This window comes from Vipera berus (genome assembly GCF_964194415.1).
Source record: "Vipera berus genome assembly, chromosome: 1".
NCBI lineage: Eukaryota > Metazoa > Chordata > Lepidosauria > Squamata > Viperidae > Vipera > Vipera berus.
The window spans coordinates 86464775-86491895 of NC_138202.1; the positions used below are offsets into that span (position 1 = coordinate 86464775).

The 27121-nt window shown below is 35.3% G+C and overlaps 1 protein-coding gene across 5 annotated transcripts in view; it reads right to left on the reverse strand.

Moving 5' to 3' along the window:
- Positions 1–27121, reverse strand: part of PPFIA1 (PTPRF interacting protein alpha 1) — a 61712-nt gene that overhangs the window by 21034 nt on the left and 13557 nt on the right. For 3 of the 5 annotated variants that reach the window (XM_081315175.1, XM_081315174.1, XM_081315172.1), the window contains exons 3-17: positions 22115–22216; positions 19574–19738; positions 16543–16617; positions 15708–15809; positions 14293–14514; positions 13925–14071; positions 12216–12350; positions 11312–11395; positions 10666–10797; positions 10127–10189; positions 9524–9603; positions 9247–9394; positions 6864–7087; positions 4648–4882; positions 1516–1667 (exon numbers count right to left, since the gene is read on the reverse strand). In XM_081315175.1, coding sequence (XP_081171301.1) covers positions 1516–1667; positions 4648–4882; positions 6864–7087; positions 9247–9394; positions 9524–9603; positions 10127–10189; positions 10666–10797; positions 11312–11395; positions 12216–12350; positions 13925–14071; positions 14293–14514; positions 15708–15809; positions 16543–16617; positions 19574–19738; positions 22115–22216 — 2066 coding nt within the window. Of the gene's footprint in view, positions 1–1515; positions 1668–2765; positions 2796–4647; positions 4883–6863; positions 7088–9246; positions 9395–9523; positions 9604–10126; positions 10190–10665; positions 10798–11311; positions 11396–11788; positions 11864–12215; positions 12351–13924; positions 14072–14292; positions 14515–15707; positions 15810–16542; positions 16618–19573; positions 19739–22098; positions 22217–27121 lie in introns of those variants that run through there. The other 2 variants (XM_081315171.1, XM_081315173.1) reach the window with 2 other exon arrangements.

A 27121-nucleotide genomic window follows, 5' to 3' on the forward strand; every position in this document is an offset into this window, starting at 1 on the left:
CTGGTGATATGGTTATCATTTGATTAGTTGAATTCTCAATATAGTATATTTGAAGGCCTTTAGTGTCTTCACTCTTAATACAGTATTGCTTTCTTCAGTGCTATTGCTTTTTGAGTTGTAAGTTTTGTAGTTAACATTGAAATTTGGACTTTAAGGTTCTCTGTAGGCTGAATTTGTTGTTCTTTGAAATCTCCTATTTTAGTGTTAGTTTCCACTTCTTCTATTTGCTCTTGGACTATCATTTCCTCATTTAAGGTCAGAATTTGATTTGGTGGTTTTAAGCTGTCAGATTTTTCTTGCAGTTTGGCTTTAATTTGCTCTGTCATTGCCAAAATCATGTCCAGTGTCAGTTTATAATCAAGTGGTGGGATATATTCATCCATTTCGTTGTTGTTTGCAGCTAAATCTTCCATGGAGGCTATTTTAATAATAGTCAAAGATTATCCACCTCCAAGAGTTGTTTTCAGGGCCAGGTGTTCCCACACTTAGCTTTAAAAGTAATGTCAAGGACAGCTCTGTTATTCAGTCAGCTCTCACAACAGGAGAAAAATTTACTTGCTGTACCACGTTTCACCACAAGATGTCACCAATAGCATAAATGCAATGTAAAAATTTTCTTTTTTTCCAAATTAATATAAAACTTTTGTAGCATTAGTCCAATTTTTTCCTTAATTCACAGCTTAGAGAGGAAATAGGGTAGTAGATCCCCACCCAAAAATAGGAGCTTTTGGTAAATATAGATAAAATTACTTAATTTCTTTGCTGAATTACTTGATTTTCTTTAAGGCTTTAAGATTTGTTCCCAGAGTAAATATTCGTTTTTTCAAAAAGTGGGGAAAGAAATTTTCAGGAAAGTCCCACAGGAAAATAGTTAGGGGAGTAAGAAAGGTAAAGTCTCACCCAGGTCCTCCAGATTGCTTCTTAGAGCTAGGTGGTGCTTTTGGCTTTTAGCAGGGAGCGGCTTAATGATCGGCCATCTTTATGGCCGGTCTCTTTTTCTTCAGGTCAAAGGAGCTGTCCCGGATTCAAGCGGAGGGCTGTCGCCCTTCCACGATCACAGGGAAGGCCTCCTTGCGGTAGTCGCCCTTCCAGGGCAATTTTTGACCCTTTTCAGGGTCCTCCAAAAAAGAAAGAACAGACGGCAGGAAGCGGACTGTTCCTGCGTGTCCGGAAGTGCCACTCACGCAAACCGGAAGCCTAGTTTGATATCTGAAAGTCATGGAAATTATGAAATTTGCCACAAATAGAAAGCACCTGTTTTCCACCTTATCAAAGAATGTGAGGACAAAATATTGTATTAGTACAGAAAAGGGAAGAGGGTATAACCCCTCCAAGAATTATCTCAAATAGTCTAGAAGACAAACTGCCAACAAAAGTAAAGGCTTGCACAAATGGGGAAAACATTTAGAAAACAGGCTGCAATGCAAACTGGTCTTTGGAGGCCAAAGGAACAAATAATATAACCACACAAAGTTGTTTGTGATACAGAGCTCTATCTTTATTCAAAACACTTACTTTCGAAGATCTCTTATATCTTCCTGGCTCATTGTATGCAAAGCTCCTTTATAAGATTTATCCAAATGCAGTGATCGAGGTGAAGAAGGTGGTGAGGTCTCACATTTTATTGTAGCCTTGTCATCTCTAACTTCTTCTCTAGAAACTGGAGACTAAGAATGAATGCAACTTAAGTATCTCTTGCATCTTAAATTAAGATATGAAAACAGAGCAGTGAACAAATTTTAACTACAATTTTTTTCTCTTAGAAATTGCTCTTTTCATAGATAAAGTATCTCTCAAGAAAGCTATACAAATAAGATGTGTTTATAATTTTTTATCATAAGTAGGTATGATAATGCACAAGGAACAATGTATCTTGCAACTGAACTATATTAATTTGAAATTGCTTTTGGAAGATCTAAAGTGACTTCCTGAAATTAATAGGTAGAATTCAAAAGAGCGTTTTACCAGATTTTTTTTTTCTTATAACTTTCCAAAAAACAGAAATGTAGAGATTTGAAGTAAGGTCTTTTTAAGGAAATAATGTTGTAATATGTATACTAATTTTTCAGTAACCATGGACAAGCATCACTACTACATTTATTTCTAATCTTTTAGGAATGCAAGTGATCTGAAGGTTTATGCAGCCCAAAAGACAAGACATTTTCAATGTAGCATACAATAAGAAGGGATACAAAATTAGATCCCATGTTTCCACAGCAAGCTGGCCCAAAGAAATCAGAAAAAGAAGAGTTAAGGTGAAATGTACTACAATCAGAAATGCAGACCTTTAACTACCAATCATTCTCTACATTGAATCTAGACATAGCTACATCTAAAGGTCAAAGTGATTTCCATTTCATTTTAGTAATACTTACTGAAATCTGATTTGGGTAGAAGTTAGATAACATGATGCTGCCATTGTTCTTTTAAAGAAATCTAAAGCAGAGAAATTGGATGTACGAAAACCCTTACTCTACATATAGGGTTTCAGCCTACACTGTACCTTTTAAATTATTTTGTTCTTTGACGAACAAGTATGTAAGTAAACTACTCAGTTTCTATCTCTACTTTTCAATGAAGAAAGGCTTAGTGGAATGTATGTATCTGGAGAATAAGCAAACAGCAAAGATGGATATATCGAAATAATTTGCATAATTAGGAGAGGTCAAGTTGACCAAGGCATTTCACAAACACAGACACACACACATGCATACAAATAATTGTATAATACTAGATTCAACATAAGTCTGCTGTTGAAGCTTTACCTTTCTATGGTGTTTCCTTAAATCACTAGGCTGACAGATGCATGCAAAGAAAAGAAAATAAAATAAAAAAAGCAGATTGGTAGATAATTTCAATTTTAAAAGAATAAACATAATTCTACGATTATCTGGGAAAAGTGAAGTAAAATACCAAGTAAGCCTTTTGATTAAATCGTTATATTAACCAGAAAATACCCTTGTCCTAAAAGCATGGCTATGATTTGTAGGGGTTTTTGCCCCCTTTGCAGACCAGTTTAAATATAATCTATCTTGGAGGTCAGTCTTAAGGGCTAGTAAACAATAGAAATAAATCTTTTAACTAGCTATAAGGAGCACAAGTATATTTTTACCCTAAAAACACTTGGATCCTTAATAACTAAACATTTCAATGAAAATACATATTTATGAGGATTCTTAGGGATCTTGTAAGAATAAAGACCGAAGCAAAGATATTGTTCTAATTCTTATATACAGGGAAAAAAAGAAGAGTTATGATTTCTCTTACAACGGAATCAATGGTTATAAAGTTTCCATCAAATCAAGTTTAACTCTTGGTAACTTCATAGAGACGTTTATGTAACTTTCTTGAAATCAAAGAGGAAGTGTTCCCCTATTGCTTTCCAAGATCCCTATCCTATTTTCCTGGTATTTTGGGGGCCTTCCATATGAGTACAGGTAGACCTCGAGTTGTAACAGTTTTTTTAGTGACCGTTCAAAATTACACTGGCACTGGAAAAAGTGACTCATGACTGTTTTTCACACTTCCATTGCACCATCCCCAAGGTCATGTGATCAAAATTTAGATGCTTGGCAACTGACTTACATTTATGATGGCTGCATGTCTCAGGGTCATATGATTACTTTTTGAGATCTTCTGAACAGCAGTCAATGGGGATGCCACTTCATTTAACTGAGTTACTAACGTAACAACTGCAGTGATTCACTCAACAACTGTGGTCAGAAAGGTTGTAAAATAGGGCAACACTCACTTAACAACTGTCTCGCTTAGCAACTGAAATCTTAGGCTCAATTGTAGTGATAAGTCGAGGACTGCTTGTACTACACAGGTCCAACCTTGCTTAGCTTTCATGCCCAGTCAAGAGGGAAAAAGAATTCAGGACAAGTTGCATTTTGCAAAACACAGCTAAGTCTACAATTCAGAACTTGATAAGGCCATTTAAGTTACTAAGTTCCATCACTCCCTACCTGTTGGAATTCAATTCTTAAAGATTTAATAATTATTTAAAAACAAAACCAAACCAACTCAAATATATTGCAGGAAAGCTGCTAATAATGTCAAAGAAAATAAACTACATTTCATTAGATATAATTTGCTACACGTTCCAGACATAAGCTAAATCTAAGTCCTATCAATAACTCATAATGATTTGATTTAATCTTTTTTAATTGTTTTTAACTTTTGTATCAATTTTTGTTTTAAATACCCTGTAAACCGCCCTGAGTCCTTCGGGAAAGGGCGATATATAAATCCAATAAAATAAATAAATAAATAAATAAATAATGAATTTTTTTTTTTACTTTCATAATCAAGACGTAGAGGCAGGCTAGATAGCCATAACCTGACTTATAAACTTATAAACTGTGTATGTACAATCAGGTTTTAATTTATACACATAATTTCTTTGCTCTTTTGCATAAAATATGATTAAAGAAGTCATAAGGTTACTAGCTTCAGGACTACTTTCTTATAAGACAGGAAATCATGGTTAGGAGATTCCTGTTTTTTTATTTATAGCTAAGGCATAAATCAAGGAGTTCCCTTCACAAATAGTGCCATGAACACCATGTAAAATGGGGAAAATATTAGAGATGTATTTTCTTACAGGGGAAAGGAAAGAGAAAAGATGAAACAGGTAATACTTACTAATGTCATAATTCCTAGTCTGTCCACTTCTCGAGCAGGACTGTGTGGCATTCTTCGAGGAGTAGAAAGCCCACTTCCTGGTGGAGAGGAGCCAGAAAGGTTTCCACTAGGAAAGGGAGGTGGGATAGAGTTCATTGATCGAAATCGACCAGGATTGTCTAAACTCCCACTATCAACACGACTTTCTATCTCCTCTGCTCTTTGCTCAGTGTTTTCCTTTTCTTCTTGGATCAATCTAAAGAATTAAGAAATGATGCAATTCATAAAACCAAAGCAACACTACAACCAACAAATACAACAGATGGCATATATAGAATGTATCTACAGCCCAATGCAAATTTGGGAAACACATTTAAACACCAGGTAGAACAAAAGTAAATAACTGCAACCTACATACTGAATTTGTTTATCAATATCTCTTGTATTACTTTTAAAGTATATTTCACGTAATATTAAATTATTTAATTACAGGATTAATCTTAGTGTAGAAGTGCTTGATACAGTTGTAGGAATAAATTAGAACCATACTTTTCAAATAAGGACCACTGAAATTATTCCATTCTGTACAAACTCCAGTCCATTGGAGTTAGGTGGCCAATACATTTAAATAAATAAATACAATTATCAATTACAATCAAAAATAATTTATAATTGTTGCAACTTAACAAGTACTTTCCTTAAAGATTCACTGACAATACAATTAGTTGGGATAAGTAAGTTGTAGTAGCTGCTTATACAGTATATGCTCTATTACAAATCATAATGAAAGCTAACCAACTAATATTCTGTTTTTTAATAACACATCACTGAAGAAATGCTTATTTAGATTCAGATTCTTACAATAAGAGCAGTGCTATTTGGGGGGAAATGAAAAAGATGCTAAAAACTTTGCTTGATCTTCCTGTTTTTCCCCAATATGTTAAAAGGTAAAGGTAAAGGTTCCCCCGCACATGTGTGCTAGTCGTTTCCGACTCTAGGGGCCCATGCTCATCTCCATTTCAAAGCTGAAGAGCCAGCATTTGTCCGAGGACGTCTCCGTGGTCATGTGGCCGGCATGACTAAACGCCAAAGGCGCACGGAACACTGTCACCTTCCCACCGTAGTGGTCCCTATGTTTCTACTTGCATTTTTACATGCTTTCGAACTGCTAGGTTGGCAGAAGCTAGGACGAGTAGCAGGCGCTCACTCTGTTACGCGGCACTCAGGATTCGACCCGCCAAACTGCCGACCTTCTGATTGACAAGCTCAGCGTCTTAACCCACTGAGCCACCGCTAGGTACAATGAATAGGAAAGCAAAAAACAAAAGTTATTGATAACTAACTCATCTCATGGATTTCAACCCATAAAATATTAATTTTGTAGATTTCTGATAAAACTCATGGTGTGGGCTGGGTTATCTGAGGGAAAAAACACACACACAGCATCCTCAATTACATCTGCTCACCCCATCAGATCTGGCAAAGAAGGCACACTATAGTCATGTCCTTCAGTGAATTACATTTGGCAAGTCCCAAGAGACAAGAATTCTTTGACATAGCACCTCTCTTCTGGAATCTTCTCCCCACCCCTCATCCCGGAGTGTGATTAATTCCATTTTTTTATATTTATATGCCACTCATCTTGTACCCAGAGTGACTCCATCCCTCCCTAGAGAGGTTTTATGATGATTCACTTACTGTATTTAATATCATCGTCTCCTGTTTTGTGTGCCTTTTTTAAGTTATTTTTTTAATTGTGACTTTTACTTATTTACTGGTTTTTAACTAAGTGTTGTACGCTACCCAGAGTCACTTTCACATTCCATTATGGAGGATTGTTGGTGCTCTCAGAGTTTAGTTGTTTTCTTGCAGATGTTTTATTACCAAACTAGGTAACATCGCTACAAGAAAACAACCAAGCTCAGAGAACATCAAGGACCCCTTATTTCAACCGTGAGCTACAAATATTCTCCTGTATTGTTTCATCTTTCTGTCTATATTTAGTCATGCTTATTCGCCAGGTTTAAATAATGTCAAGTTTCTTGTTCCCTATTTAACACTAACTAACAAAAGTAACTAAACTCTGGCTGACACAGAATGAAGTACTAATATTCTTAGCTGCGCCTACAGGTCAAGCCACTGAAAGGAAGCCAGACTTCTAATGTTACGAGAATAAAAGAACATTAGTGAGCTTCAAATGTAATACTGGAAAACAATGACAAAAATTAATCCTGTACCTAATTTCTTTATTGATGGCATCCAATTGCTCCTGAAGCATCATGGCTAAGGTCTGGGCATCTGCCTGTCCACTAGGTGACAAGAGATCAACTGAGCTGAATATAGTTTCTCTGTCCTCTTCACCATCTGAGATATCAGCATCACTCTCAAAGGCTTGTGCAACATTTGCCAACACACTTGCTTGTTGTGCACGTTCCCAATCTTGCTCATTAAGAGTCTGAACCTATTTAAAATACATGATTTCAGCTGTAAGTTTAAATATCTCTTCCATTTAAAAAAATATAAAGTCTGTATAACTTCACTTACATACTGCAGAAATCAATCACAACAGTAGTATTTAGAATGCGGTAAAAGCAAAACAAACATTAGATTATATTCACAGGACATACTTTATGATTAGAAACTAAGAAATTAAGTATATAAATACAACATTACAAAATAACAATAAACAAGACTTATTTAAAAACTTCTGTATATGTAGTTTTTAAAAACAGAAAAAACAATCTATACAGACTAATAGCGAAGGATTCTAGAGAATCTTTAACTGAAAATGAATCATGTACCAGTGGAAACTGTCCTTTGAGTCCTGTTTGGTTAGTTCCGTTAAGAAATACTTAGTGCGTCAACCATTGCCCCAATCCTGTTTTTTTTCTCCTTTATCAGGCAGAATTCATAGACAAACCCAAGCTTTAATTTATAACCCAGGCTTGTAAAGAAGGAACAAAACAGGATTAGATAATTTACTCAATAAACCACACATACAACTTGGTCTTGATAAACCAGGATCCATTAGAATCCCAGTGTATATGATATACAGCATACAGGCTGGATCCAGATTTCCCCAATCAAAATTTCACTTAAGAGCAATAGAAGCAGGGGACATTTTTAATTCATCCAATGCTTTCTATGACACTTGAAAATGGGCTGGTCTTCCAAAAACAATGTGGGAGGTGCTGTGAAATGTGCAAGTATCAATCCTTTTCTATCATCTAGCTGCAGGAGTCAAGGCTGGATCTGACTCCACAAAGGGAAATAGTTTTAAGTTATGAAACAGTAAGTCTAGATCCAGCCTCTATGCAAATGCTTTGTGATGCAGTGGTGAAGCTGCTGGATTAGTACCTAGGACAGGGGTAGGCAACCTTGGCTCTTTTATGACTCGTGGACTTCAACTCCCAGAATTCCTGAGCCAGCTGGCTCAAGAATTCTGGGAGTTGAAGTCCACGAGTCATAAAAGAGCCAAGGTTGCCCACCCCGACCTAGGAGATCAGATTCAAGTCTATCCAGAGTCATCGAAGCTCACTGGGTGATTTTGGGCCAATCACTATGTGTCTCAGCCCAACTTACACAACTGGGCTGTTCTTGTAGAATAACAGTAGGGGAAAGTGCTGTGTAAGCCGCCTTGAGCTCCTGGAGAAAAGGCAGGATATAAATGAAAGCATCAAAACAGCAGATGGAGGAGAACCATCGTACATTAACATATCTCTGATTCTAGTTTCCCAGTAAGCAATGTTGAAATCAACTGTCTTATCTGTTTAATGCTACAAAGTGCCAATCAAACATTTAAAACCAGCTGCCCAACTTTGGGAGCTGGGTGCAGTAATCTATGATAAATTATCAAGCAAACATTCCACCCAAATCTTACTTCTGTAGGTGGGTTGAGGGAAGATTAATTTTGCATACTTAGTACAAATCATTTTGAGTTATTAAAGTATTGTCAGTAATGAATAGCCTTATTATTGATGTATGAATATAAATGAACACATGCACTGAAGTCTGCACAAATTTCCCTTTGTTAAGGTTATATTTTGCAATTCATATTCTTATCTGCCTCTTGCATCAAGACTTGCACATAACAGCTGCTTCAAATGCATGTTTTAAATGCAGAACCTGAGATACATAGTACTTAATCATGTAGCAGGATAAGCTACATGGAATGTTGTTTACTTTAAAATCAAATCAAATCAAATCAAGAAGTTTTAGGGCAAAAAGTCCTCCCCAATATAAAACAATAAAAGCAACAATGACACAGCCCAAACCAACTATACATTAAGATATTAGTACAGTTTTAGACCAGATAAAAAGCGAGCAAATCTTTGAAGACTTATATCAATAAACTGAATCAGTTTTGTCTAATGGTTAATGGAATAGACTGGGAGCAGGGAAACCTAGTTCTGCTTTAGGCAAAGAAACCAACTTGGTGATCCTGAGCCAGTCACTTTCTCTCAGCCCTAGGAAGATAAACAATAGCAAAAAATAACTTCTGAAAACATGTAGTCGATAGGGATCGAGAGTGACTTGAAGGGAAACTAATAAATAGGTATTTTTAAAATGGTGCACTAGCTTAAGCTATTTTAAAAATTATTTGCTTAAATTCCAACTTACCCTTGAAGGCTCATCTCGCAGAGCTGCTAAACGTCCTTTCTGTGGACGTCTTAGAACTGAGGTGCTGTAGGAATCTGTCTGATTGTCTGCTATAACTGAAGGTGCCAGTGGATATCTAAAATCTGGTACACTACCTAAATGTGGCCTACTGAAATTAAAACAGAGGCAGATTTAGCATTAATAATTACTCTCGTAAAGGTTTCAGTTAGTTGTTGACAATGAAATGGATTAATTTAGCACATCTTGAATGCAGAACTATTTTCACTAATAATTATACCTATGATGAAGAGCAGGGCCTCTGATCCTCAACTGGTCATTTTCAGCCCTTATTGCTTCAACGTTTACTACCAACTGATCCTGTGGGGAAAAAAGATTATTCACATAGCTTAGCATTACAGGTGCATACTTTTTCAAACATATCCTAATAGTTTAGATAATTCTAAATTTTAAATTTGAATGTCTTTTGAATAAAAATTTAAATATATTGTGTTATCACCCAAATACTCTTTATTCTTTCATTATTGCTAGTATAGCTGTAAATAATCTACTGGTTTATCAAACACAGGCTTTGAAAAAAAGATTAGTGAAGCAAAACAGTTAAGATCCACAATCAGCTATAGTTTTGATAACATTTTTTTTAAAAAAAACGTACAATAATAAAAAATAAAAAATCCACAAATTGTGCAGAAGGACTATTATCTTTGGGCTACTACATTATACTTCGCATGAAACCTTTAAAATTATGGAAAGTGAAATATTATTGCTAGTGCAGAAATTACTGCAACAAAAAAGGCATATTTTAAAACCTCACAAAAGTAAGAGTCTCATTTTTATTTTTTTCATTACAACTTAAGACAACATTTTTATTTTCATCTAATACCTTTTCATTTTGAAGCTCCTCCACGTGTTTCTTGGTACTTTCAATTTCACGGAGAAGGGAATTCTGGATATTAAATTTAATACAAAAGTTAGTTATTACAAAGAGCTGTTAAGATTTGGGTCTGCATTTTTTAAAGAATGCCTTTTTACTATTTTACTTTTATGATTATAACATACTTAATTCTGCCACTCATTCTAGTTGATATACACACTCTTTGCACCCATTCTGCTAAACACGGTCCTATGCTTTCTACTTATTTAAAAGTGATATAGATATTTATTTCTTGATCTCCAGATGCTAAGTTTCAGGATAGGAGGTTGCATAATAATTAATTCAGTGCATTCTATAAGTAGATATAATTGCTTTTTGTTGTCAATGAAGGAGAGATTGTCATAATAGATTAAGCTGGGGAGATAGGTAGGTAGGTAGGTAGGTAGATAGATAGAACTTTATATGTTTATAGTTTTTATAAATATGTTTTATCAATTTATCAAGCATCTACTACACTTGAAGTAATATTCATTCATATTTAAACTTACTTTATCTTCCAGAGCTGCCATTCTTTCTTTAAGGTGAAGCTGAAGTCTCTCATTAGATTCAGATAAAAGTTTATCAACTGTATCAGATAAACGTTTATTATGTTCTTCATTCATCTTTTCTCTTTGACGAGCCTAAATAAGAGGAATAGGAGGAAAGGTCGGTAAAAAATAAATAAGAAGAATGAGCACCACTATCTTTTGCATATTTAATGTATAAACTCTGTCAACCCTGGATTTTTATCATTTACTAATAGGATTTATCTTTGTCTTTCCAAACATGATAGCTCATAAATTTTATATCATGACATCTAAATTAACTCTTTTGAAAAGCCACATGAAGATTGGTGGAAATGATGGGCATTTGTTCATATAGTCACTAGATGCCAATCCTGACTCAACTGAAAAGAGTTTTGTGATTTTAACATTAATATTTAATTATAGGCAGCTAATTCTGTTCCAACTTACCCTTTAGTGCTACCTAATTTGTTTTTTACCGGTATTACATGTATACTCCTAAACAAGTTTTACCCATCTTATTTCAACTTCATGTAGATTAGTAAAATATGCTTTCCTCTGCCAACCTGAAATTCATCATTTTTTTTATGCCAGAGAAAAGAGACACAATGTCCTCACTGTAATGACATACCCTTAATAGTTCTTGATTTTTCTCTTCTAGCTGTGTTTCCATTTGTCTCAATCGTTCTTCAATGTTTCCATGTCTTTCCTCAGCCTGCCATTTTAAATAATACTGGTAATTAAAATCTAAGAATGCATCAGAAGAAAAATATTAGCAAACAAGCATATCATGCTGTATGAGACTGCTATTTTTGTTCACACACTGCAAGATGTTCAAGATATATTACTGCCAAGGCTGGATGAATTCATGCATCAAATGAGCAATTTATTTTCTCACCCCATAACATCTTGCTATGATGACTGAAGCAACAGGAAGTCTTGACAAAAGAGATACCTTTGCATTATGCATCTCAGAAAAAAAATCTCTATTATCTTCCCCACATTCATTTTAATGTGTGAAGTTTTTTTAAAAAAAAAACAAAAACAAAAACAAAAACAAGCAGTAGCAAGCAGAAATAAGGACTTAAGTCCTTTGTGTAAATTCTACCTTCCTAGACTGGGAAGTATATTCGAACAGATTAACATCTTTAGTTGCAGAATTCCGAGAAGGTAAACAGTCAAACTACAAAAATAAGGAATAGAATGGTAGCAAGAAAAAAATGAAATGAAATGACATCAAGAATTTACTTTTAAATATTGGGTACAAAATTGCTGGAGTACTTAATTTATCCTATTAAGAACTAGAAAAAGAATTTATGTCAGTATTCAAATCAGGCACAAAAGGCTATTTTAACGCCTTCAAAGCAATTAAAAACAATGAACTGCTATATCAAAGGATTAGAAAGCAAGATAAGCATAGAGACTGGATCAGGCAATTTTAATTACCTGGTTAAAATGAATTGTAAATACAAGAAAATCCAAATGATCAAGAACCACCTATTTCTACTAAATATATATCATAACACCTAGCCTACCTTAGTAAGTGCAGCAACTCTCTGAGCCAATTCAGCCTCTACTTCTGGCAGAGTTTCAGCTTTTCTCAGAGTTTGCTGCAATTTTTGTTCAGCCAGTTCCAATCGTTCTTGTAACTGCCTATTCTTGTCTTCGCTCTAGAAGCAAAAATAAAGTTGCTTGTAGCAACAGCTGCAGACATACTGTGTGACATTTCATTACCAAAAGAAATTTGTGAGCAAATTGAGGTGGGAAATCATACAGAACAGGTCCTTTGCAATCACTAAAATTATATGCAACACAACACTCAAAAGTACGGTAGGTTTATTATTAAAAATAATTGATTTCTCATTTAGTAGGGAATAAAAACTAAAATTCCACAACAAATTAAAGTTTCCTTTAATATATTTTTCCAGATATATTACTAATTACCTAAAAAACTTAAAGAGTAACTGTTACATATAAAATGTGGCACAAAAATACTTGCTTTGGTATCTCCCTATACACATATTAAAATTTGTGGTAAGTCTCTGGAACTAATTTGGATGGATTTGAGGGTATCACAACAAGGATATAGGGCTTATTTTAGAAGGGATTTCTTTCTACTATACATTCTCAAGGTACAAAAGTTATCACGTAGGCCACAGTGTACACTAAATATCCAGTATTAGCTATAAACTGAATTTTTGAACTGACTATAACTCTTCTGAGGTAAATAATTTAAAATATTTACAAAACACATGATATGGTATCCCAGGTCATATTCATTCACTAATATTTTTGGTTCACAGTGAATATGTTTGGAATTTTAAGAAAATAAGCAGTCCCCTGTTGGATCAGACCCCTGGCCCATCTAATTCAGCAGTCTGTTGTCACAGCACCCAACAACTGCACAAAGAAGCTTACTTGTCTCCTAACAAATGGCTTTCGGAAGCTGTCACACTACCATCCAGGCTATAGCTACTGATCCCCATGATTTCCATGAATTGGTCCAACTGCTAAGCTTGTAAGCCGCCCTGAGTCTTCGGAGAAGGGCGGGATATAAATGGATTTTTTTTAAAAAAAACCTTTTTTTAAAGCTAATCAAGCTGGTAACCAGCATATCTCATCATGGTGAATTCCAAAGTTGAATTACACATTGTGTAAAAAACCTCCTGTCTGCCCTAATTGAATACTGGGATTCAATTTTATTGGGTAAAACTGAACTTTTGCAAAAGTGCTATGGATGCCACTGCAAAATATTTAAATTCCTGTTCATGAAAATGATGATGCTTTATCTCCTTCATCCCAAAACCATCTACGATTGTGACAGCACTGCAACTGATGCAAGCAACCAACTTTTTTTTTCCTCTCTCAAGCTTAGGACGCCTGCAAATTCCATTCTGAAAAACCCAAGAAATAGCCATTCCCTGAAGATCTCCACAGAAATACCAAAGAAGCATTTTTGTTGAGGGAAAAATATAAAATTATGGAAAGGATGCAACCTCCTTATAGCTACAAAACCTGAGACAATCTGCACTTTTTCTGGGTTTTCAGATTTAAAATCTTCCCCTTTCCTTTCCACGGGGCATTTCATTCATAATTTTATTTTTTTTAAAAAAATGGTTAACAAATTTGCATAAATTTTATCCATGTCAAATTAGCTTGAATTATTAGATACCCCTCTCCCAATCCCAAACTTTTAGTATTAATTTATAGAAACCTTAAAGTATTATTTAAATAATAAGTTTACCTGTCGATGCAATGAATCTTTGTTAGCAATTTCATTTTCAAGTTTATCATTAAGATCGTGCACAGATGTAGCTTCACGTTGTGCAGCGAGGTAGCGTTTTTCAAGAGTTGTAATTCTTTCTTCCATATCTTCCTTCTGAGCCATTGCCTAAATTAACATTGTCAGAAAATTACGGAAATAGATATATATTCTCCCTCCATTATGTGTTTAACAGGTTGTCTTAGAACAAAATTTAATAGCTTTTATTATAGCAAACCAAGGGAATGATCCCAAACCGAGTGCTTACATCAGACCACAAGATATGCTTTAACTCATGGGGAAAACAAATATACAGAAAAGTGAATATAATTGATTAATTTAAATCTTACCTCTCGTACGTCTCTTTGCAACTTAGTGTTCATTTCCTCAGATTTGATTAGATCTTTTCTAGCAGTATCAAGATCTTCTTCCAGTTCTGCTACTCTATTAGAAAGGGCAGTAATTCTTTCTTTCATTTGTGACTGTTCTTGAGTTTGCTTTTCTATGATATCTTGAAGTTCTATTACTTTAGCAAGATCTTCATCATGATTTAAAGAGCCAATGGAAGATCTCTAATCAGAGGAGGAAAAGGCCACTGTTAAGTTAAAAAAAACCTTTAACACCATGAAAGCATAAATATGTGCCATATAATTTTTTATACTAAACCAGAGGTCCCCAATCTTTCTGGCTTGGCGGCCTGGCACAAGGGGGGGGAGGGGAGATGATTCTATGCGAGTGGCAGAGCTCCATTTGCACAAACACAAGCTCCTGCCACTCACAGCTCCACTCATGCAAGCGGTGAGCGCTTGTGAAGCTCCACTCAAGAGTAGAGCTGCATGTGCCCACGCACCCGTATGCTACACACGTGCGCAGATCCGCTCCGGTGAGCAACGGGCACTTGCGAACCTCTGTTCGTGTGAGGGGAGCTGTGCACACAAGTGGAACTACACATGCATGCATCCGTGCAAGCTACACTGCTTGCACGGTCCGGTTCCAAACTGGCCTTCTGTTAGTGACCCACAGCCCAGGGGCTAGGGACCCCTGTACTAAACCACTGATTCAAGTGAGAACAAAAGAACTAATAGCTTGTTCTTACTACTTTTCAGGATTTTTTTCACTGTGGACTTCTGGTCCTCAGAAATTCAAGAACCAGTTCAAAACATTTTTTTGCCTGAAAATGTTATTTCTCTTATTACTTGAACATCCCCTACAAAAGAATGGTACAGTTAGCCCTCGACTTACAATACTTTATTTGGTGACCATGCAAAGTTACAACAGCACTGAAAAAAGTGACTTATGACTGTTTTTCAGAGTTACAAACTTCAGAATCCCCATGATCATGTGATCAAAATTCAGATACTTGGCAAGCGGTTCATGTTTATGACTGTTACTGTGTCCCGAGATCATGTGATCACCTTTTGCAACCTTGTGGCAAGCAAAGTCAATGGGGAAGCCAGATTCACTTAACAACCAGGTTACAAATTTATCAGCTGCAGTGATTCACTTAACAACTGTGGCAAGAAAGGTCATAAAATGGGGCAAAACTCACTTAACAAATGTTTCACTTAACAACAAAAATTTGAGGCTCAATTGGCAAGTTGATTCAAGTGTATATGGATCAAATGATCAAGAAAATAAAAATAGCTTACTTGCTCTTTTTTCACTGGAATGATTTGGAGAAATAAGTGAGATTGCTGTATCATAAACAAATTTTGTCCTTCAGAAACTGAATGAAAAGGCAAATGAAAAGATGCTTTAAACATACCTTCCCATTAGTGCTAGGTATATTCTCCTGATCATGATTAATATCAGGCATTCCATCAGCTTGTGTTCTTTTTTGATTGTTTTGTTCTTTCAAAATCATTAACTGGAATAAAAAAAATATATTAATTGACCTGCTATATTTCAAATAGAAAAAGGAACATTTAGCAAATATTATTTGCAGTGATAATATTCACAAAATATATTCATGTATGGATAACAGTGATAGATATATTAATGCCCTTGATTTTAAAGAATTATGACCAATTCTTATATTCTATTTAGAAGATATTTATCAAGTAACAAGCCTGCATTTAAAACATAATACCAAAAAAATTTCTAACAATAAATCAGCAATTGTTTTATATTTAACGAGTAAAGAAGATTGGTCAACTGATTTTTAAGGTAAGCTACAACATTTTAGGTATCTGCTAGTGAAAACTCATTCCTTGATATTCCTGTGCATTATCCTCCCTTGATAACTACATGTGGTTCCAACTGTACTGCAATTGCAATTTTAATTCCATAAACAAGTTAAATCTGTTTTATTTCACTATGACTTTTGTCACCTGACTGAGGTATATCTACCTTGAAATTTGATTTTCCAGCAAGGTATTAATTTTACCCATGAAATCTCTCTCACGCACTCCCCCAAAACCCCCAGATTTGGACCCACCCATTTCAGCTACGTTATATCACTAGCCAAATTTCTTAATGCCAAAGAAATTGCCAAACAACCCCTGGTTACAAGAAAGATTTTCCTTCTCTTGATAGGTCCTATGTAAACCTGACATTTTTCAGAACCAGTAGTCTGACTTGGTTTTTTGGAAATAACTTACCTCTTTATGTGTAGTACCTAGTTCTTCCTCCAACAAGCTACATCGTTCAAGTGCTACTCGTAATCTTTCTCTTACCTAGGAGATTAAAGTTAAAATATAAACACCAAACAATTCAGATAGCATTAGATGCTGAAATATTCAGTAACTAACAATAATAAACTTGTATCAATAATGTTGGTGAATGGGGATAAATCTTAAAAACAATGCAAATTATCAATTCCTATGACTGAAACCATCAAGTGATTAAGCAAATCTAATAACGCCATTATGCATTTCCTATTGCTTTTGCTTCCAGTCCCTAATCATCTTTGTTACTCTTCTCTGTACTTTCTAGAGTCTCAACATCTTTTTTACACTTTGTTGACCAAAACTGGATGCAGTATTCCAAGTGTGGCCTTACAAAGGCATTACAAAGTAGTATTAACACTTCATGTGATCTTGATTCTATCCTTCTATTAATGCAGCCTAGCATTGTGTTGACTTTTTTGGCAGCTGCAGCACACTGCTGGCTCAGATGTAACTGATTGTCCACTAGGACTCTGAGATCCCTCTCAGTTACTACTATTGAGCAAGGTACCACCTATACTGTACCTGCGCATTTGGTTTTTCTTGCCTAAAGTTAGAACCTTACTTTTTTCACCATTGAATTTCATTTTATTAGATAGCGCCCAGTGTTCAAGTCTGTCCAGATCCTTCTGTATTTTAAGCCTATCTTCTGGAGTGTTTGGCTATTCCTGCCAGCTTGGTGTCATCTGCAAATTTGATGAGTTCCCCAGTTATCCCCTCATCCAAATCATTGATGAAGATGTTGAAGAGCTCTGGGGCCAGAACAGAGCCCTAGGGCACCCCATTATGCACTTCCCTCCATGTAGATGCAGTTCCATTGAGGATCACACCCTGAGTAAGGCTGGTCAGCCAGCTACAAATCCATCTAGTGGTGATGCTGTCTAACCCACATTTTTCTATCTTATCAAGAAGTAGGTTGTGGTCTACTTTATCAAATGCCTTTCTGAAGTCCAAGTAAATTATATCCACAGCATTCCTCTGGTCCCCTAATTTTGTCACCTGGCCAAAGAATGCAATAAGATTTATCTGGCATAATCTGTTTTTGACAAACCCATGTTGGCTTTTGGTAATGACTTTGTTTGCCTCTGGGGGTTCGTTGATGCGTTGCCTGGTTATCTTTTTCAGAATCTTCCCAGGTATTGAGGTCAGGCTGATAGGTCTGTAGTGTCCTGGATCTATTTTTTTCCCTTTTTTGAAGATGGGAACTACATCAGCTCTTTTCCAGTCCTCTGGCAGTTCCCCAGTGCTCCAGGATCTTTGAAAGATATAGTTCAGTGGTTCTAAGATCACATCTTTCTTCAGAACCTTGGGGTGTAATCCATCTGGTCCTGGTGATCTGAACTCGTCTAGGATGGATAGGTGCTTTCCATTTTCTTGCCTATCTTAACTTGTGTTTCTAATCTGTTTTTATAGTACTGTTTTAGATAGGTTGGACTGTTTTTTTCCCTTTGTATAAAGACAGATGCAAAAAACAAGTTCATTAGTTCTGCTATCTCTCTGTTGCTTGTCACGTTCTTGCCACTTTCTCCCACTAATGGACCAATCATTTTTTTAATGTTTTTCTTGTTTTTTACATGTTAAAAGCAGCTTTTTTTGTTATTTTTGACTGTTGTTGCAAGCCTTAGTTCATTTTGAGCCTTAGCTTTCCTCACTTCATCTTTGCAGGCTCGGATTATTTGCTGATATTTTGCCTTAGTTATGTGCCCCTCTTTCCACTTTTTATACTTGTCCTTTTTGTCTTTCAATTTATCAGAGTTCTTGATGCAGCCACACTGGTTTCTTTTGACAGCTGTTATTTTTTCTTCGTTGGTATTGGGCTAGACTGGGCTTTTATAATCTCACTTTTCAAAATTTCCCAAGCTTCTTGAGTTGCTTTCCCTTTGAGGATTCTCATTCATGGAATCCCTCCTAAGCTCTCTCCAAGTTTATTGAAATTAGCTGTCTTAAAGTCCAAGACTCTAGTTTGACTATGTTCTATTTTTGTGCTTGCATTATGTTGAATTCCAATATTGCATGATCACTCCCACCCAAGGTTCCTGTGGTTTCAACACCTTCTATCATTTCATCTCTGTTAGTGAGAATTAAGTCCAATATGGCTGATCTGCTAGTTCCCTTCTCTACTTTTTGGGAGACAAGTTGTCTGCTAGGTTTGTCGGGAAAGGCAAAATGTTTCTGAAACAGAAAGGCAGAATGGGGCAGACAATCGGGTATCCTTTTAGACTAGTCATATGACCAATAATTATGGAAATGACTATGAAGTATTACGAACTGTAGTCCATCCATGGAGGTGCTGGACTAACCCCCCCAAACTTCATAAGTTAAATGAATTGTCAAGAGCAGAAATTTAAATTAATGCCAATACTGCTATAGTAGTTGTGATTTATGTCATGTACCAGAGCTGAGGCAACAGTAATAATAAGCTTTGCCTGAATAAAGATGGAAAGGCAATATTTATTTTTGCTTCACTTTATGATTTAGACCAGGGGTCCCCATGGACCAGTATCGGGCCGTGGCATGCCAGCAACCGGTCCACACAAACAAGCAAAGCCCCATCTGCGAGATGCAGGCAGCGCACAAAACCATGCACCCTCCAGTCCGTGGAAAAACCTCTCTCCAAGGCACCGGTCCCTGGTGCCCAAAATGTTGGGAACCTCTGATTTAGACCAACTTACCACAGTCATTCTGAACTATGGTCTGTTGATGTACAAACAACACCAATAGATGTTTAGTCTATATTCTCAATTTTTTTAAAAAAAAAACCCACCAGATTTCTCGTAAATAAAAAAAATGAAAGAACTATTTTTTATACTAATAAATTAATAGTTACTGTATGTTTTTAACATTTATATTGGGAGTTACTGTACGTTGCCCAGAATTTTCCTGGAACTGGGCAGCCTTAATGAATCACATAAAATAAATGAATGAATGAATGAATGAAGAAGAAAAAACATCAGTAAACATTTACCTTTTCATCAAGGGCTTTGTGATGTTCAAATAGAGACTTTAGTGCTTTGAGAACTTCAACTTCACTAGAAACACCAGCTGGTGATTGAGCTTGTCTTTTTACTACAGTCATTCTTAAAGATCTTTCATGCCGGGAGACGAGGCATTCCAAATGTTCTAGTAGTAACTGAAAATCAAATGCAATTATATGAGAAAAAAGCAAGATATATTGAACTGAAGAAAATGATATTCAAACATATTTCACTACCAGTGAGACAGAAGTATCATTTTGTTTCTGCTGCTCTGTAAAGATATGCAAGTTATATCCAGGTATTATATATTATCATTTTTGAAGCTGAACATAACTTGCAGAAAGAAATGCACTTCCATAATGTACGCAGCAATCTACTCATTATTCAAAACTATGAAAAACTAAGCTTTCTTTTTTCCCCCTCTATTTTTTAAAAACAATATCATCTTAGTCTAGCCCTTAATTCTTATTAATTGGTACCGAAAGACTAAGTACACAAAAAATATTCATCTAACACTGAACCAAAGTAATGCAAAGAAAAAAATAACAATATACCTATGTTTATCTTCTTGAGCTATATAATGGAGAACATGTTAAATGTTTCTGATTTAATCAGGTAGTACATGACTTATGACCAGTCCTTTAGCAACTGTTCCAAGTTCTGACAGACCACAAGCATGGGATTTATGACAGTTTTGAACTTCTGATGTCTATCCCACACAGTATGTGATCACATTTTGGACTCTCAGCAACTGCCTGTATTTATGCCATTTGTGGAGGGACGCGGTGGCTCAGTGGATTAGGACGCTGAGCTTGTCGATCAGAAGGTCGGCAGTTTGGCGGGTCCAATCCTGAGTGCCGCGTAGCAGAGTGAGCGCCTGTTACTCGTCCCAGCTTCTGCCAACGTAGCAGTTCGAAAGCACGTAAAAATGCAAGTAGAAAAATAGGGACCACTACGGTGGGAAGGTAACAGCGTTCCGTGCACCTTTGGCGTCTAGTCATGCCGGCCACATGACCATGGAGACGTCCTCAGACAAGCGCTGGCTCTTCGGCTTTGAAACGGAGATGAGCACCGGCCCCTAGAGTAGCACGCATGTGCGGGGGAACCTTTACCTTTATGCCATTTGTAGCACCCCATATCTGTGATTTATAATGTTTTTGCCAGAAACCAGTGTTTACTTCTGATTTCTGACAAAAACCACCCCATAGCAAACAAGAGGTCTGTTTAACAATCATGACATTCAGTTAATGACTGTGGCATCTGCTTAATAACTGCAGCATTTGCTTAAAGATCACAAAAAGGTCATAAAATTGGGTCTGTCATGGGGCAACCCACTTTATGACCATCACTACTTATGACCGAAATTGTGGGTGCACTCATGGATGTAAAACAAGAGCTACCTGTAAGTTACCTTAAAACTAGGAACAACAATATAAGTGTAATAGTATAAGCATTAGTTTTATAGACTTAGAGATGTCCATATCATCTACATTTTTTTTAATGCTCTATAGAACAGGGGTCTTCAAACTTGCCCTTTTATGACTTGTGGACTTCAACTCCCAGAATTCCTCAGCCAGGCACACCCCTGCTATAGAACATATAAATATAGCAGGCATTTCTCCATGTCATAATAATCCTTACAAAAGAACTTCGTTGCATCACTTTAACGTGAATGATATTGGGGAGATTTTAAAGCTTAAATTACTACAAAACTAATTACACAAACACACTGAAACTTTGTTAGGGAAACATATAATCATGCACACTTCTACATTCTCATTGTTTTAATTTGAAGTAGCTTGTTCACCTACACTCTTTTAAAAGTAGGCCATTTCAAAAGAAGGAAAGAGTGCTATTTAAATATGTTATAAACTCTAAACTATTTATACCATCTTGAACACTTTTCTTTCAAAAATATATATCTAACTTTAATCCCTTTAAAGAAGTAGAAATTGTTCAGAAAAGATTTATCAGCAAATTTTGTACTTGACAGATTTCAGGTTTCACAAGAGTGCATGTAAATCATGGATTGCTAATACTTGCTTTGAATGATTTTGCATTCATTAAATAGTGATGCATGTAATGAAGTGTAAGTTCATGACAGCCAGTTGAGTTTGCCTTTCTGATATACATATGGTGTAATAAAAGCCTGGATTAATAGGTTAAGCTAATGACTGAAAGGATTAGCTTTTAGTCTCTTCAGAAAACTCAGTTAAAGGATCCCGGAGGGACTATGTGTTAATGATCCACAGTCAGAAAGTTAACAGTTTTGGTGTATGAAAAGCATATTTAATAACAAGAGAACAAATTATCCTACAGTATTATTATGCAAGATAAAATATACAGTCTTGATACATGAAATGTTTTTCTTACCAGTGGAAATAGTCATTTTTGAAATTAAGGCAGATAAATAAAATTAATAATTTTATTCACTTACGGGGGAAAAAAACACAAAATTACATGGAAGATTCCATTTCAAGAAAAATTCCTAGCACAAAATAGAAACAAATGATACCAGAAGATGAACTGACTCTTGTATTGTTTCTTTCTGCTTTCAATTCTGCAATTTCTTCTTCCCTTTCAAGGAGTTGCTCTCTGCATACATTGAGCTCTTTAGTAAGTGCTGCAAACTCCTGAAAATATAAGCAAATCATTATGAACATTTACAGTGATATGCATTATATACAGCACATAAATTATAGGCTATATATAACTTTGACTGAAGTTATACTAAAACCAAATACCATGCAGGGTATCTTAATATCACTTCTAGCAATCATGATTATTCTTTATAGAGCAATACTCAACACTAGCCATTCTATTTCATCCAAAGCCTTCTATTTCCAATGTTGGATGTTCTGCATTAATGTCAAGAAAACAGCATAGTTCTGTTTATGTTATTACCTGGAGACTATCTCAACTCAAAGGCATGTTGTTGTTTTTTAAAGAATAGTAATGCTAATATTAAATCCACACCTTATTTTAAGTATGTAAACTGGATTCTATTATATGAAGTTGGATCATTCTGGCATACACAAATATTATAATTATATGTTATATGTTCTATCTATTCTATAAGACTTAGCTACGTTTTCTGGTTTAGAACAGAGTATGACTTCTGACAAAGAAATAGTGCCAGAAATTACACAGTTTGTATCAACATCTCACACAAATTCAGGAAGAAACGGGAACTGGATGTCAATGAGAAAAATTTCTCCTAAAAAAAATATCAGGGATTGGCCCCAATTCATACAATGACCTATGGTAGCCAGGATAAAATAAATTTGATGATAAATGCACCCAGGCAGAACTAATAATCCATTTGTGGCAATAGTTGGCAAAACTAAGCCTGATATCGCTTATAAGAGATTCTCCATAAAATATTACATGCTTTTAGCCTGCTACCATTTTGATATTAACCAAATCATTAGTTACTACTTTGGGTTTGTGATTGGTGACTAAGTCCAGCTTTATGGATTAAAATGGGCAAAACTTTAAGAACAAAAACAGCTTCGGAGAAACAAGGCTCTTAAATAGTTTTCTACAAGGTTGGAGTAAAATTAATTTATCAATTACTTTTGAAAGTAATCTATCTGGCTCAATAAATTCTAGTTTTGCATAAACTTCCACCAGCTAAGGAAGTAAGAACATTAACTAAAACATAATTCATATGATTGTCACAATACCCCTTAAAGTACAACAGTATTGCATAACATACAATTTTTCTTCTACACAAAATGCATATTCAATCTACCCAAGCTACCACAATCCTCATAACAAAAATAAAAATGTATGTCCATTCTTAAGCAAAGGCATCTATAAACTTCACATTTATTATGTAATTTTACTCCCATGGTTATCATCAGAGTACTGTAACATATACATGCAAGTCCATTTACATATTGTGTTCAGTTTAAATTGAGATGTTTATCTTTGAAGTACTGTGACTGCAGAGATTTTTCTGTGAAATATAATTGCTATGCAAATAAATATGAAGAGATATGTAAATACAAGTATTTCCTAATAAAATGTATTTATGATGTAAAATGACATTCTTCTAAATATTTGCTAATAATGTATACGATGAGTGTGTGTGTGTGTGTGTGTGTGTAAAAAAGTTAATTATAGCAATAAGTGAACCCAATATTTTTTAAGTTTCTCATTGCTGTAACTAACATTTATGAAATCTACATAAAACATATTTCATTGACTGATGGTTTTAACAAATAAATTTCAAATTACTGGGATTTCAGTAAGTTCCTCTAAAAAGCAGGAGTCCTTCAAGATAAATTATTTTCCTTTTCTTAAAATAATTTGTATTAAGAATTATATGTGAAAAGAATAAAAATCAATACAAACCACAAAAGAAAACTGCAAGAAAAAGAAAGAAAAAGGAGGGAGTGGGAAAAAGAAAGGAAAAAGAGAAAGAAAGCAAAAAAGTAACTTCCTCTGTCACCAGCAGGTAAAAACTATTTTAGTAGGTGATCACTATTTCTATACAAAACTTAAATCTCTCTTCACCTCACAGCTCATTTCTTAGGTAAAGAAAACAAAATCCAAATCCAGCATGAATCAGTATTGTCAGCAGAAGTCCAATTAGGACAACCAGATCTCTTTAACTCTGGTCAAACAAGCCAATCTTAGAAAACTTCCCTGAGTTTTTAAAATTATTCTTTAACCCCAAAATTATTATTAACTTCAAAAAAAGTTCCAGAGGTAATTTGATGATCATCTGTTTCAAAGCAAAATTCCTTCAGAACTTTAACAGATTTCTTTTCTATCAATGAGTAAAATTTACCCTTTTGTTTGTCACTGCTAAGTATCACTCCAAATCTTAGCACAGCTCTTTTGTACATCGGGGGGGGGGGGGTGTGTGTAGGGAATATCCAAATCAATTTCTGGGTTGAATATATCAGTTCACTTCATCTATAAGGTTCGTGTGTATTACATTTAAATTCTCCATCAAATTAATTTCATAGGCATTCATTATAGCTCATTTTTGTGTTACAATTTATTAGGACAAAATCTGTCAATTTTATCAAACGTTTGATCTATTCTATCCAAAACCTTGGCTGAGAGGTATTCAAAAGTTTGCATTAAGGATTTTGTGCTCTGTTTTCTTTATTCTTTGGCTCTAGTTTCTAGCTTCAAGGTCTCATTATAAAAACAACATCAAAATCAAAGTAATTTTTCCCCATTAGAAAATTATCTTCTAAATAATTCAAAACTGTAATTCCAAATCCCTCTGCCTCCTCCTTAATCTGCTATCAACTTTCCAAAATCCACATACTAGGCACCATTTTGCTACATAGTCCAAACAATCATATACTTTTAAAACTATTTAAATCAAATTTACTCCATCATCTTTTAAGGAGGTGGAAACTCACTCAATGAACATAGTAAAATCTTGCCAGTTTGAAAGATTTTAAATCTCTCCAATATACAAAAAAATTAAAAAGAATCAAAGATTTGTTAAAAATATAAGACGTGGTTGAACTGAAAGCCTGCTTTGCAAACATGAGCTTGATGTAAACCTGTCTCCAGCCACTCCACATATAAGCTGACTGTAAACGCAGTTTCTGTGATCTACTCACAAGGACCAGGTATCTGGAGACACATGGATGATCTCAATGAATTCTCCTTTACTACAGAGAATTACACCAGTTTGGAACCTGTATCCAGTAACAATTTCCCTTACAAAAGCTGTCTTGCTAACCAGCAAATGCCAGCAAGACATCAGTTCACTATGACGCTCAAATGAAGTATCTGATCCAAATATTATCCCAATACAAAAGCTTGATATAAATTATTGGCATACTATACTACTTCTACGTGAATGAGTTTAAATAAACTTCCCACTGTCTGGTGACGCCATATTGGAGACAATAATCTGTCTGAGAATACTTATATTTACACCAGATGCACCAGTCTACAACTTGCAGATGCTTTACATATTTTTCTTCAGTTAAACTTCTGGCTTTACCCTTAGAGACAAAAATAAACACATCTCTTAAACTATTCTCAGAACACAGGAATACAACTTGTATATGTCTATATATCCATGTCTGAGTATTTTAGAAAGGGGTAGCAACTACTGTAATGCTATTAATAAGACTATTAAATATACCGTAGTTTGGATAACTCCAGAAAATATTATATGTTCAAACAATCATTCTCAAATTTTCCAGCCACACAGTTTATGTTCGATGTTTATGTAGCTTTTTGGCATGCATTCTTACACTATCATAGTATTATGCCCAAAAATATTTCATTACAGTATTTTTAAAGACACTGGCACTTAAAGTACTCATCAATGTAATTCTTCTGGGATTGATTTTACTGTATTCTTTTTTACCAGTTGCTTGTATGTTCTTTACTTTATGAACCATCTGGAGTCAGGTGAACTGAGCAAAATAATAAGCTATTAAGGGAAATCCAACAATGATGATTTAAACAATAACAATTATTTGCGTTTCAGTTAATATCAAGACAGTCAGTCCCATCTCCTAATTCCAGAAAATCTGATATTGAAGTTTCTGATACATCTTAAGCAGTATAGGACAGAGATATTTTTGCTGAAGGTTCTTACTTTCCTCTTAATACATTGGACTATTATAGTTGTTCTCCAAAGCCTCTCCCTGAATGGCCAGAAATTGCCTACTACATTTCCCCTTTCTTCAACATAGACAAGCAAGACTTCATTAGTTTGCTTATGATATAATGAATATGCACCCATGCGCACACAAACACCCACACGGCACTGCTTGGTTTGTTTCATGACCTGAGTAAAGCAAATGATGGTGAGGATCAAGAAGCTCACTCTTATCCTTATCCTTATCACTCTTATCCTTATCCTTATCACTCTTACACTCAATGTAAATTTTTCTTCCTTATGCCATGTAATCTTTCATGTCTAGGTATTATCCACAGTGTGGAATTGAAGAAACAAAATAGCCTTCTCTGTGGGTGCGCCTGCCCTCTGGAACCAGCTGCCCGCGGAGCTTAGGACCACCCCCGACCTTCGTTCATTTCGCCGGGACCTGAAGACCTGGCTCTTCGAGCTTTCCAGCCCAGGCTGAAAGTTTTTAATTGGGGTTTTTTATATTTTTTTCAGGGATTAAATTTAATCTTTTTAATTGTTTTTAATTTTTGTATCAATGTTTTAAGTACCCTGTAAACCACCCTGAGTCCTTCGGGAAAGGGCGGTATATAAATTCAATAAAATAAATAAAATAAATAAATAAAAAGATTCATGGATATGTGAAAGGTTAGTTTTCTACTACTCCACTGACAGTCCTTCCAAACACCTGAGAATTTGATTAAGTTCGTGAATTCTGTCACATTGCCTTAGGAAAAGTCCCCACAATCACCAGAGCAAAACATTTTATTGCTATGAAACTAAAATAGATTACAATTCCATGTTCACCTCTTTCTAGGAATACGGAAACAGGTGATTTAAAACTGTTTAGCTTCTTTCTGTTGCTGCTCCCTCCAGAAATTAAATCTCTAATCCTTATTTGGGAATGAAATACACTAAT